This window comes from Alligator mississippiensis, chromosome 1, assembly GCF_030867095.1.
Source record: "Alligator mississippiensis isolate rAllMis1 chromosome 1, rAllMis1, whole genome shotgun sequence".
NCBI lineage: Eukaryota > Metazoa > Chordata > Crocodylia > Alligatoridae > Alligator > Alligator mississippiensis.
This window is the reverse complement of record NC_081824.1, coordinates 153,558,373-153,571,649: the sequence shown is the minus strand read 5'-3', so window position 1 is coordinate 153,571,649 and position 13,277 is coordinate 153,558,373. Positions and strand designations below refer to the sequence as shown.

Here is a 13,277-nt window from a genome sequence, read left to right as displayed (position 1 = left end):
ACTTGGTAGATTCATTTTAATGAAATTTTTTCTTCTTTACATATTTGGTTATTTCAATCTCTGCCTGGTGGGAACATGAATCTTAGAATATATAATTAGGCAGATCCTTATCTAGGCCTACAGAAAGATTTTCTTGCTCTCAGGTTTTTGATAAAATTGCAAATGTTTAATTTCTGTGGTGGCTGGCAAAGTTTGAAGAAGTTAGTGCAGGACTTGTTAAAAGTGATTAACTTTTAAATACAGGATAATTTTCTATGTCGAATTTCAGGGTCGACGCATAGGGCACGTGGGTGCATGTGCACCCCCCTGGGCGTGGCCGTGCACCCCTTACAAAAAGGTGCCACCGCCTGCGGGCAGTCGCCACTTGCCACCCCACCACTGACACTGCCGGCTGCATCTGTGGGTGGTCTACGATTGGCGCTGGCTGCTGCCACCACTTCTGGCAGCACCTGCAGGTGCTTGCCTGCCCCCCCCCCAACAGTGTCAGTGGCATGTGCGGGAGCTCCACACTTACCACCACCGCGCTCCCACTGCTGCCAGTGCAGCCTTCCCCCCCCAGCCGCTGGGGGCACGCTTTGTTCATGTTGAATTTTCCCCATCTTTAGTGTTGTGTGGGTTCTTTGGGATAGTGGATATGTTTCAGATCTCAAGAAGTCAAAAATCAAATGCAAAGGAAGTTCATCCCATTGTGTTGTTTCTCCAGCCCTTTAAGTCATTCACTTCCTTCTGCATGATACTCTGATCTTCCCCTGGGTTGTCAAACAGTGGAACCAAGTGATTGCCTTTATCCATGATGTTGAAACTCTGTCTCTTTACACCTATCCTCCCATTGTCCCTTCTCCTCCCAACTGGGTTAGGATGAGATATTGAAAGAGGTATGCAAGAGACAAGGATTTTTGTTTGTAATATCTTTTGAATGCAGTGCTTTCTTCTTAACTTTTTCCACCCTTTTCCCCACCTGGTGACACCACCTTCAGTCTGCTGTCCCCTCAATAAGTTTTATCCTTGTAGCACATCTGATGCATACTTCTTGGCAAATTCTTCCTCAGCTGATTCCTGATTTGCTCCCTTTTTTCTCTGAAAGACATGGTAAAGGTGCATTCTGAAGGGCGCAGGACTGGAGAGAAAAGTGAAATGATTTTTCTTGAAGGACAAAAATACATCTGGTGCCTCTTTCCTTGTTTCCTCCTTCCCCATTTGAAGGGAAGGCTCCTATATTTCATTGTGCTCCTGTGACGGTCTGTGAGACCAACAGTCTGAACTGCCTTTTCTGAAATAGCAACTTTTTCATACTGCTTCTTTGACCCATAAATTGCATGGGGAAAGAGCTGAAAGTAGGGATTGTTCTTGTATTACTGGCTGAAGCTTAGGAGCCCAGAGTACATAGTGCCTTATGGTCATAGTTCTATGATTCAGCTTATTTTCACAGAGCAGAACAAATCTTCTGAATCATTCCAACTTTGCCGTCTGCTGGGGCTCCCCATTTGGAAAAGCTGAGAAAGTGACTCTCTTCATGGATCTTGTTTTCTCTTGATACTATCTTGATGTTCCTCAGTACATTGCTGGGACAGCAGCAATCCAAGCTTTGCAGTCTCCCTGTCTTTCGCAATACAGACCCACTGGAGGATAGACTGCTGGAGCAGGGTTGCAGCAGCAGTTGAAACACTATTAGGGAAATACAGCCTGCAGAATCAAATATTTAGACCATGAGAAACCTTTAGTTTTATTTTTGGGACTTTTAAATTGCAAGTTATCTCTTTCTGCTCCTTAAGCATAACAGGTGGGAGTGGGAAGAGCCATGAGAAATGCCACCCAGGGCAAAGACATCCCCCAAAATTTTACATGTTAATAATAACATTTAAAAAAAAATCCTCATCCCCACAAATATGTGTGTGTCCAATACATGCAGCCAAGGTAGGTAATGTGGTAGTAGATGCCATTGTAAGTAGATGGTGTAATAACAGAAAATCTGAAAAACTGTGGGGTCTTACCAAGCCCCTGCAGATATCCCAAGCCTCTCTCCATTAATTTAAAAACATATGTGCCTCCTGAGACAGAGTATCTTTCTGTTGCCAAGTGATGACAATCTTGGGTCATATGTGGGTTATTTTAGCAGGATAGTAAATCATTCCCAGTACAATGAACTGCTAGTTCAGCCAACATGTAAAAAGCCCACGCAGGGCCATTTTCTTAACTTCTTGGCAGCCAGGATTTCCTTACATAAAGGGAAAAAAATCCCTTAAGTGTTAGGATCCCTGTTTGTATATCAGCAAGCTTTTGGCCCAAACCTTTAAGGTGCTTTGCATGATCAGGTCTTTAATTTATAAAATGGCCCTGGCCTGCATAGATTTTTAGAGCGCTAAATAAAATTAAGTTTCCTTTCTGTTTACTGACCTCTAAAAAAAATTTTTTTTCTCTGAAAGTTATCTCCAGATGCAAGTTGTTAAGGAAAAAGGAAACTTTATACATTCAAATTTCATTTTATGAATTGTTTGCATCTAACCTACAGCAATCGAACATGTGATAAACCATTGCCTGGCAGGCACGCACAACTGTGATATTCCTCAGCGTGCCCAGTGTACATATGTTGGTGGGTCTTCCTTCATCTGTTCCTGTCTCTCTGGCTTCTCTGGAGATGGACGTGCCTGTGTAGGTGTGTAGTGCCATTTATTGATGTGCTCGTTTTGTTTATTGTAAAGTTTGCTGATCCCTGTAGGTGCCAATAAGTCAACAGATATCAATGTGGGTTTTGTTTCACCATATATTAGCTGGTTCTAATTTAAATAGCTGACTGATTTTAAATGTCCTGATTGACAGGTCACTTGACAAACACACTTCAGTCTCTAAATTGTTCCTTCCAACCCCCTTACTCTGTCATTTTGTAACTGGTAAGAGATAAACATAGGTGCAGTAGATAAGCAGCCTGGTGTGTTACAAAAGTTGCAGAAGTCTTAAACAGTTTTAAAGTTATGGTGACCTAAGATCAGTTCCTTAGTTGATGTAGATCAATATAGAATTATACAAGTTGTTTTCATCTGAATCTAGTGCACTATATAGGTTTCCCTCGCTTTATGCGATACATGCATTCCTGGAAAACAGCTCATAACTCAAATTTGCACAAAGGGAACCCATTTTACAGTGAACAAGTAGGGATACATTCCAAGACCTCGACTGTACTGACCCCCAGACCCATTTCTACCACTTTTACAAGACAATTTTGGTACTCGCCAACAGCAGACAGTATACACAAGCACAGGGCACTATCATAATGGGATTGGCAACTACAGAAACACATGTTGCAGACAATGAGCAAGGAACACAGATCCACACAGGAGACTATATTTTGGTGCACATCACTCCCACAATGCACTGCACAAAGCAGCTGACTGCAGGCTTCCAATACACCGATCACATAAGAGTGAATTTACCTTGCATATAACGAATTTTTAGTATAAAAAGGGTCATCGCATAAGAGTGAATTCGCACATACAGAACCTGCATAAAGCGAGGGAAACCTGTACCTGCAACTCTGAACTGGCAATTTGCTTTCTTTCACATTTAGTTAGTTTGCAGTGCAGCAATGGCTTTCCATAATTCTGTGCCTTGAAACCATCAACAACCAAATTGAACCTATTTTATAATATCTGCTGATTTACAGCTCTGTTGTGTGAGAAACTAGAATTATTCTTTTTTTAAATAAAAGTGGCTAGGTTATTGCTCTGACAAATTATCAGAGCTTTTTGTTAGCTTTTTATGTATCGACTTCAACCCCTTACTTCTAGGGACAGTAAAGAGATAATATTTTTCAAAGCAGCCAAATAATTTAGGAGCCTACGTCCCACTGAAAGTCAATAGAATCTGGACTCCTAGGAGAATTAGTCATTTTTAAAAACAAGACTTAGGCTCCTAAACAGCATAAGTACACTTGAAAATATTGTGTGTGATGTGTAGCCTATTATTTCTCATGAGAAAAAGTGTACCTGGCCTGACCTTTTGTTTTACAGATGTAGATGAATGTCAACAGAACCGCTGTCACCCAGATGCTTTCTGCTACAACACTCCAGGGTCCTTCAGATGCCAGTGCAAGGCAGGTTATCGCGGGGATGGTTTCCAGTGTGTGTTAGGAGGTAAAAATTTATAGTTCTTGTATTTAGGATCAGAAGGAAAGTTAAGGAATCAGAGATGAATATTTATCCAAGTTCCTCTTTAGGACAAACCACTTTCTTTCTGGGGTCTTTGGGCACGTTAACACATGCTCTGGGGGTAGGGGGTGCAGCACTTTAATTAGAGCAGCTCCTGTATCAGCATCCCCATGCTTAAAAATGGTGAAGGTCCTTGAACTAATGCTTGTTCAGCGAGCTTTAGTTCAAGTACCCCCTCCACCATTTTTAAGCATGGGGATGCTGATATATGAGACTCAGGAGGCTGCTGGAGCATGGCAATTGTCATGCTTCTGCTGACTCAATTAATCTAATTTGCTCCAACATGCTGGAATTCCAGCACACGGGAGCAGCCTCCATGCGCATGCATAGGTGCCATTCATCTTTATAACCATTTTCCCTTTTTTATTTTTTTACATTTATCAAATTGGTGATTATTCTAGCTGTCAAAATCTGTCGTGCCAAAAAAGTTTTTCTGCCTCTATTATTTTAATGTATGATAATGTATCCACGGCAAGTTTCTGGACCTGAGGCTTTCAGGTGTATATAGGGCCTAATTGAAGCTTACCTCTGTGTAGTAATTCCTTTGAAGCTTCTTTCAAGAATGGCTCACTCTATATATGCATTCTGGCAATACCACACAACGCTAAGTGTCATCTATTAAAACCATATATTTGACTAGATATGGTTTAAAACATCCTGATCTTTTTGAAAGCTCGCCTCCACATGTATTTACATGACCTACAGCAATGATCTGCTCTGTAACTGAAGCTTATTGTTTTCCTTATCCTTCCTCCTTAAGACCCTCTGCATTTCCTCATTGCCCAAGAAATGAAAATTATCAGAATTAGGTGCTTATGCCTTAACCCAGAAAGGCAAAATGGGCATCCAGAGTACACCCTCACAGTCTCCCACACACCCCACCCCCACCATACCCCCAAACACACCCACACCCTCCCACAGCCCCCCCACACACTCCCACCCCCCCGCCATACCCCCTAACACACGACACACACCACACCACACACACACACTCCTCAACCACCCACTCCCACATCTACCCCTTTACCCCACACACACAATATACAAAAGTAAGATTGTATTTTCAGCTATTACTCAGTTGCCTCTAGATACACTATGCAAACACACATAAACCAGGACAATTTTTTTTAAATAAAATTAGAATAAGTTAGAGCAGATGTTTGACTTCTTTAGTATATGATTTCCCCCCCAGTTTCAAGATGGTACACCCTCCCTCCCAAAAGGAGTACTTCCAAGGTAAGGGGAGGGACTTTGGCTGGCAAAGGTCAGAGGTTAGAAGTGGGACTTCTGGCCCCAAGGTGGCGACCAGGGGGTGGGGCTACCCTTGCAGCCTTTGACAGCTCACCAAAACCCATTAAACGGCCCTCCAGCTGAAATAATTGCCTGTCCCTGCCTAAACCACAGGTGTCAAATTCACCCTGGGCCCCACACTGGATCCAGGTCACAGGAGTGCCTTCTGGGCCAGACCTATGAAAATAGTGGCACATATGACAGGTCCAGGGACAGGCAGTGCCTGAGTCTAAGGGCAGGCAATGGCATAAAGGGAATATCATTCACCCCCTGCTGCCAACAGCCATGTGCTTGGTTTTGGGCCTAGAGACCCCAAATTCTTCTGTAGGCCAGGCCCTGGTAGCCTTGCCCCTCAACTTCTGCTATGCTGTTGGACTATCAGTAGGCCAGATCTGATGTGTGGGCAATGTTTGACACCCTTGACCTAAATGAATCCACTAATAACCAGCCTGAAGAATGTCATTCAACCAAATACTCAGTCTTCACACTAAATAGACCGATATTTTCCCCTTCATCATGTACAAGTATCGGCTTTGCTTTTTTTAAAATACAAAACATATGAGTGAACCTAGCCACTGTTGGAAAATGGGTTTCTTGAAACAATTACTCTGAAAAGTAATGGTGAGGCTGAGCTGCAAATGTTGGACTTAGATCTGAACTTTATTAGTAAACTTTAAGGTTTTTGGTTTCAGGAAAAGTGGAGTCAGACAAGACTAAAAGAGCCTTTATCCTTACAGATAGAAATCTAATCTTGAATATTGAGTTCCATAGGGCTAGTTGCAATCTGGTTTTTTGCTCCTCTTTTTAAACATATGGTAAATCTTTTCTCGGAAGCAACTATAGGAAATTGTCTGGAGTTTTACATTCATTCCAGGGTTAGTGAGCTTGTTATTGAAAGAGTTAATGATGAAAGTAGTGGCATTCCAGCAGCTATTAAGAATGTCTGTACTTCATTATTTCCTCACGCTTCATTTTTTCAGTTCAAAAAGAAACAGATGTCAGTTCCCACTCCTGCAGACCCCGGAGACTATGTTTACTAAACAGAAACCAATCCAGATTCTTGGACTGGGGAGTTATGACCACTAAAAGCCAGTCACTAGTATTGTTAATATGTGTATAATCCATTTCACATGAGACACTCACTAGTGGTCTTGCTTTCTATTTGCAGCACATCACCACAAGCGAAGGATGACAAAAGCAAAGTGAATTTTTAAAGCTGACATTTATAACCTATTAGGGTTTTTTTTAATTGTCTTAAGAGGAGCAATTGAAAAGCCTTCTGTAGCTTCTTCTGGTACTTGGAATAAACTGAACCAAGCAAGAAAATAGAAATTACTGTTAGATTACATTAACAACTGTGGGCACAATTTTCAAAGCACTTGCTGTAGATTCAGTTTGTGAACAAAAATGTTTGAGTTGTTAGATCAGAAGTTAAATAGATTTCAATGGCATATAAAATTGAGTATGTGAGTCTGGCATAATATCAAAGCCAGTACCTAATTACTTTTGCATGTGAAGTGAAGTTGGAGGAGATGTGTCCAATACATCATTGGACCCAAACGTACGTAATTGAAGTTGGCATAAATGCCGAAAGGGAGTCGGACCAAAAACAAACATTCATTGGTTTAGAAAGGCTGGTCTTCTGGATTACGTGTTCAGAAGACACCATAGTTACTTATGTGCGTACACTGGGACAAGTCCTGGAAAAGGAGAAGTAGGAAGGACTCCCATCCTTTAGCAAAAAGTGGGATACCCAGATTCTCACCTAGAAAGTGTTTGAACAGAATGCTATCAAGCTGTTTGTGGCACTTACTGTCAATGTTTTTTCCTTACTAGGCACTATCCACCCGTCCTTGCACACATGTTAATGTACATGTTTGCTTAAGCTATGCTTATAGGCCTTTTGGCCTATTTTATAGATTCATAGATTCATAGATGTTAGGGTCGGAAGGGACCTCAATAGATCATCAAGTCCGACCCCCTGCATAAGCAGGAAAGAGTGCTGGGTCTAGATGACCCCAGCTAGATGCTCATCTAACCTCCTCTTGAAGACCCCCAGGGTAGGGGAGAGCACCACCTCCCTTGGGAGCCCGTTCCAGACCCTGGCCACTCGAACTGTGAAGAAGTTCTTCCTAATGTCCAATCTAAATCTGCTCTCTGCTAGCTTGTGGCCATTATTTCTTGTAACTTTGATCAAGTATAAGACAAGACAAAAGAATTGAACAAAGATAAAAATGTTGGACCTACCAACTCTGGCAGGTCTAATTGTGTTTGTGTATTTAAAGCAATGTCTTGTAAGCATTAATGAGAGCATTGCCTCCTTTTCAGGTATGAAGTAGATCAGAGCTGTACTCAGGCATAAGAGTAAAACCTTCTTCAGGGATACTTCCTTTAAGGAGCTGAGCAGAGATGAACTTAGGTGTTTGGGTTCCTGGATCACCGTGTTCCCAGCATACAGGGCCCACACAGAATGGGACATAGAGATTCAAAGCCTTCCTTTCTCCATTCCTTGTTCAATGCTACTCTTCAGAAGTGGCTATCCTCTAGTCCCCATCATTCTTTACTACTCTCTGACAAAAGGCACACAACAGTCTCTCTGCCTTTGCAACATAGTGCTCACAATTCAAACCACCATACCACAACTTAAGCCTTATCCAGTCCCTTCTCCAGTGCCCCTTTTGAAGCTGAGCCACGGCAGCATTAAATAGTTTTTGGATAAAATGAATGGTAAGCAGCACAGTAGGTTCTGCCCTATTGGGAGCAATGAGTCAGGCTGGAATCCAGAGCAAATGCCCTTCCAGAGCAGTATCTATCTTGCTGAGCCACACACTCTAGTTTGCTTGATTTCTCTTGGTGCTGTGTATTTCTCTCCCTGTGCTGCCCAGAGAGCCAGCTTCAAAAGGAGCCTGCATGATGCCTAATCTGTGGTGTTGAGAACTATGCTGGGGAATGAGAAAGACATGTGTTCAACCCCATTCTGGCAGGAAAAGCATAGAGTCTGGGTCTCCAATCTACTGGTTATGTGCCCTAACCAGGCAGCTCTTGGTGCTAAAACATGGAAGAGGCCTCCTTTTCTGTCACGTTTTTGTTTGGCTAGACTTTTGTGACTTGTGTACATAGGTAGCCATGTACATACCTGGTCAGCACAGCCTCTGAGCGTGCACAGCATACACACATACACTTACACATCCACACTGCACAGGTAATAGAGTTGCAAACTGTGTAAGTGCTATAACAACTGTTTACACAGTTAAAAAATTGCCACTTAGGTAGATAAAGAGCAATTAAATTCCACCCATGTAACTAAACAGGACAGATACCGCAGACCTACACCCAGTGTGTTTGACTCAGTGGGACTTGTCGATTTTCAGCACACTGAGGGGATCTGGTTCCAGTTGATACAACACAGTAAAACTACTGTTTTCAATTTTTATAACCATTGGCCTCTTCATAGGAGCCATTGCTCCATTTTTAACTGATACCATATGTTAGATGTTTAAGATATTTGCTACTAATTTAGATCCCTTTCAGTACTGTTTCTTGGAATTCCCAGTGCAGTCAATGGGAGTTTTGATTGGGTAAGAAGTCAAGAAAGCTGTTCATAATTTAAATTGTATTGTGTATTTAATACTGTGTGATGACTTGGGGAAATTGTGAGTTCTGAGCAATCGTGGGAGCCTTCATCTATAAAACTTCTATTGTATTTGCAGTAAGGCATGCATTTTAAAGCAGACACATTAAAAGAGTACCTCACCGACTAGGCAGAGGGGATGATGTATTGAAGGAAAAGAAGGTTCATAGTCATAATATTTGAGTTTTTTTCTGGAAGCTGACTTATACAATGGGTATTGCACTAGTGAAATATGTGTAGAACCATTGTTGTATGTTTTGTCTAACTTATTCTGTTGAATCATCAGGGCAGGGATGTGATTTATCTATTCTACAAGCCTGCAAACAAATAGCTTCAAAGTATTAACACATGAGTCAGGTCTTGAAAATCAGGCCAACTTACGACAAAAGCACCATGTAAACATGTGGCACCAAACAGATGTTTGCTAACAGGCAGGGTATTCCAGTCAGCATTGTAAACAGTATTAAAATAATGGGGAACATTTAAAACCTATTACAAATAATGTTGGTGACATGCCTGGCTACTTACTTACGGGAAAGGAGAGTTGGGACCCTATTGACAAAAGAAACCACACACCTAAACTGCAGCAAATCAGATTTCAATTACATCCGAAGAAAAATGCCCCAATTGTAAGAACAGCGGGTGTCTTTGCACATGCTCCAGGGTGGGAGGGGGGATGCTTTAATTAGAGCGGCTCTCAGAAGCCATTCTGATTAAAGTGTCCACAACTTCTCGTGTATTCAGCGTCCTGTGCTTCAAAATTGCAGAGGGGCCCTTTAACTAAAGCTTATTCAATGTGCTTTAGTTAAAGCACCCCCTGGCACCATTTTGAAACGCAGGGATGCTGAATACACATGACATCAAAGCTGCTAGTGTGTGCTAATTAGCTCTAGATTAATAGAGTCTGCTCCAAAGCATGCTAATTAGCATGCATTGGAGCAGGCATCAGGCACATGTATAGGTTCCCTAGTATGACATTGGAATAGGTTGCCTTAGTAATCTCCTTCATGAAGAGGCAGGATAGCCATCTGTCTGGGATGGTTTAGAAACAACGAATCGTACGTCTTTGCAGGGGACTGGACAAGACGACCCTCAAAATCCATTCTGGTCCTGTGAATCTATGATTCTTGGCACCTAAGCCCAACATTTAGATCTTCAAAACTCCTGCTTAGCTGTGGAGCTCCCAGTTTTTAGCCAGGTCAGATTTATCAAGTTGGTACACATGAATTACCATATTTTCTCACATACAGCATGCCCCCTAGTAAAAGTCACATCTTGTTTTTGGAGGGCAAAGCATAGAAAAAAAGATTTGTTCCAGTCATGGCTGTCTCTGACAGAGTGAGTCCTCCTGGGAACAAAGCGTGTCCAGGAGGTATGGCATCAGGAACGTCCTGGTGTGGCAGCCTGTCTTCTGCTACTTGATGTTCTCAGGAGGACTTATTCTGTGTCGCACAAGGTTAGGCCCCAGACCCTAAAAAAGGCCAGTAGCAAGACTGTCAGTTTTTTACTGTAAGTGGTTCTTTATATTAGCTCCTGTAAATAAAGTGTTCTTTCTACATCACAAGCCTCATCAAGATACTGTCAGCTGCCCACTTGCTGCCCAATAGCTACAGCTGTGAGAGGGTTAACATAAGACCTTGCCCCCCTCAGTTTGTTGAGCAGACACATCTTGGCAGCTGCATGGCATGCACAGTGTCCCCAAGAGTGCTCCTTTTCCAGCAAAGACAACAGCTTCCCTGCTTAAAACGTGGATCCCAATTTTGGAAGGCTGATTTTTTGGGGGAAAGGTGCATGCTGTATGTGAAAAGATACAGGATGAATTGGAACAGGGAAACCAGGTCTCCTCCCCACTGAGTTTAACCCCCCCTCTCAGTTGATTGGAGATGTGTATTCAGAATTCATCAAACAGAGGAGGGATTTTAACCCAGCTCTTCCACATCCTGGGTGACAGCTCCAACCAATGGTTCATGGGGCATTAAGAGGGCATCTCCAGCTCCTTTTTCAGCTGTGTTTTTTAAAAAAGAAGTCAAATGGCTACCTGTTAGCCATTTGTAACAGTTAGGCACTACAATTCTGAGCACTGCAATATGTAAATCCTTTGTTGTTCAGGCCCCAGGTCCCAGCTCCAAATGTTCCCAATTCCAGTAGCATAACTGGAATTGTTGGGGCAGCAGGGCCCCAGATCTAAGTGCTGCCTATGGGGAGGCACCAGAAGCTCCCCTGTCCCAGGAATCTTTGCCCCATAGATGCCAGGCAGCACAGCCCCACACCCAGAAGTGTATCTCAGAGGTTTGAGGGCAAACAGGGCAAGTGGAGTGGTGCTCTCCTCCCAAAGGGAGTCTTTACCCTTACCCTATACACAGCCCAGTAGTATATCTGGATTTTTTTTGTGGCATATCTTCCATCTTTACAGTACTACAAATGCCCTGACAGTATGGACTAGTCTTTCCCAACCTTCCTGGACTCAAGGCGGCCCTCCCTAATGTTTGTGAATTAAGTGGTACCCAATTAGTTAGAAAAACTAATTTATATATTACAGTGCTTTCTTCTCTGCAGAGGGGTCAGACAGTGAGAGTAGGGGATGGTCCAGGCAGGGACAAGGCTGAGCCTGCACTTCTCTTCACATTTAATTTATCTCCTTACACCTCACAACACCCTTCAAAGGATCAGGCAATATCCCACTTGCCCAATACTTAAGCTGCCTGTCCAGAACAGGGGAGACCAGGGAGGTCCAGGTTCTAGGCACCCTGGTCCAGGCTCAGACATATAGCCACGTACCCTGGTCTGGGCACAGCCAAGTCTAGATGCCCAAATCTAAATGACTAGGGCAAAAATAATAGAATGCTTCCAAAATTTTACAGCCTTTGATAAATTAAGCCCTCTGCTTATGAAAGTTTACGCTATACATCTCTGATTTAACTAGTCTATCTGGTATAAATCTACCCTGCTTGTTCTCCAAATTTTTAGTCATCTGCACAGGACTTTCTGTTCTGTGTAAATCTAGACACCAGAACAACATAATAGAAAGCCACCCAAAATGTTTGCAAGATGAGTCTCTGAAGTTGCAATAGAAAATAAATCATATGTTCCTGAAGGTGAGGCTTAAAAAAATTGCAGCGCAAACTGCTGCTGTTATATATGAAATCTGTCTTTACTGTGGTACATTTCTCACCAACAGGCCACAGTTTTAATTTCCATGAAGACTAAAGTTCTGGACACTTTCATTCTAAATTCTTAGTAACTAGTAATTGTAAAGGAATTATCCTAAGGCATCAATCTTGCAATTGGATCCACAGGAGCAAACCTTTGTGACTGTGTGGGGTCTATGGGGATCATGTGGGGTCTGTGTTCATGGCTTTGTTGCAGCTGTGTTGTCAACTTTTCTATAACTGATACCCATCAGGTTAACGGAACAAGTTCATTGACCTATCTGAACTCTAAGATATTGTAAAATTTCCAATTAGCTATAGTCAGAATACATTCTGTGTAACAGTATAATAGCCACATCACAACTGAAACGAATGCATTCTTTTGTATAATAAGGAATTGCTTTTCTTTTTTTTTTTTTAATTCCTTATCTTAATTTGCATTTATAACTTTGAACTTTTAATAAAAAACTTAGACTTTTATAGGTTCTGTAGTTTAATTCTAGGACTCTGGGACAGAAAGGGAAAAATGGCCAACTTTTGGTATTTGAATTTATTTTTTTCAGGTGGGAGAGTCTGATAATTTCTCCCAAATATAATTTGAATGGATCACACAATGGAAAAGGAAGGCTCAGTGTCCAGCTACTGTACAGCTTTTGCTATCATTGGTGAATGATGCTGTGTACAGAACATGACCTCTTAGAAAGCAAATAATGTGCCTAACCCTCCCAGTTGTTAGAGTCTACTTTTTGTATAAGGCACAGCTGAGGAAGCAATCAGTTTGCACACACACAGAGCACACAGAATGATCAGCATGCAAAATACTAGGCACATACTGGAGGTGGTCTTTAAAGATCTGTTCTGTACATTGTCTAAAAGCTCTTCACCACCCACGCCAGAGCTAAGGCCAAATACTTCATTTGTTTGGAGACGCTGAGCTGTTTCCCAGAAATTTACATTTCCTGGTCTTAATCATGTCCAGGTGCATGATATTTGTCCAAGCCTTTC

The 13,277-nt window shown here is 42.1% G+C and overlaps 1 protein-coding gene across 1 annotated transcript in view; it reads left to right on the top strand.

The window, feature by feature from the left end:
- Positions 1–13,277, top strand: part of NID1 (nidogen 1) — a 96,662-nt gene that overhangs the window by 44,981 nt on the left and 38,404 nt on the right. The window contains exons 11-12 of the mRNA XM_006258185.4: positions 2,510–2,653; positions 4,005–4,127. Of these exons, the coding sequence (XP_006258247.1) occupies positions 2,510–2,653; positions 4,005–4,127 (267 nt within the window). The remainder of the gene's footprint in view (positions 1–2,509; positions 2,654–4,004; positions 4,128–13,277) is intronic.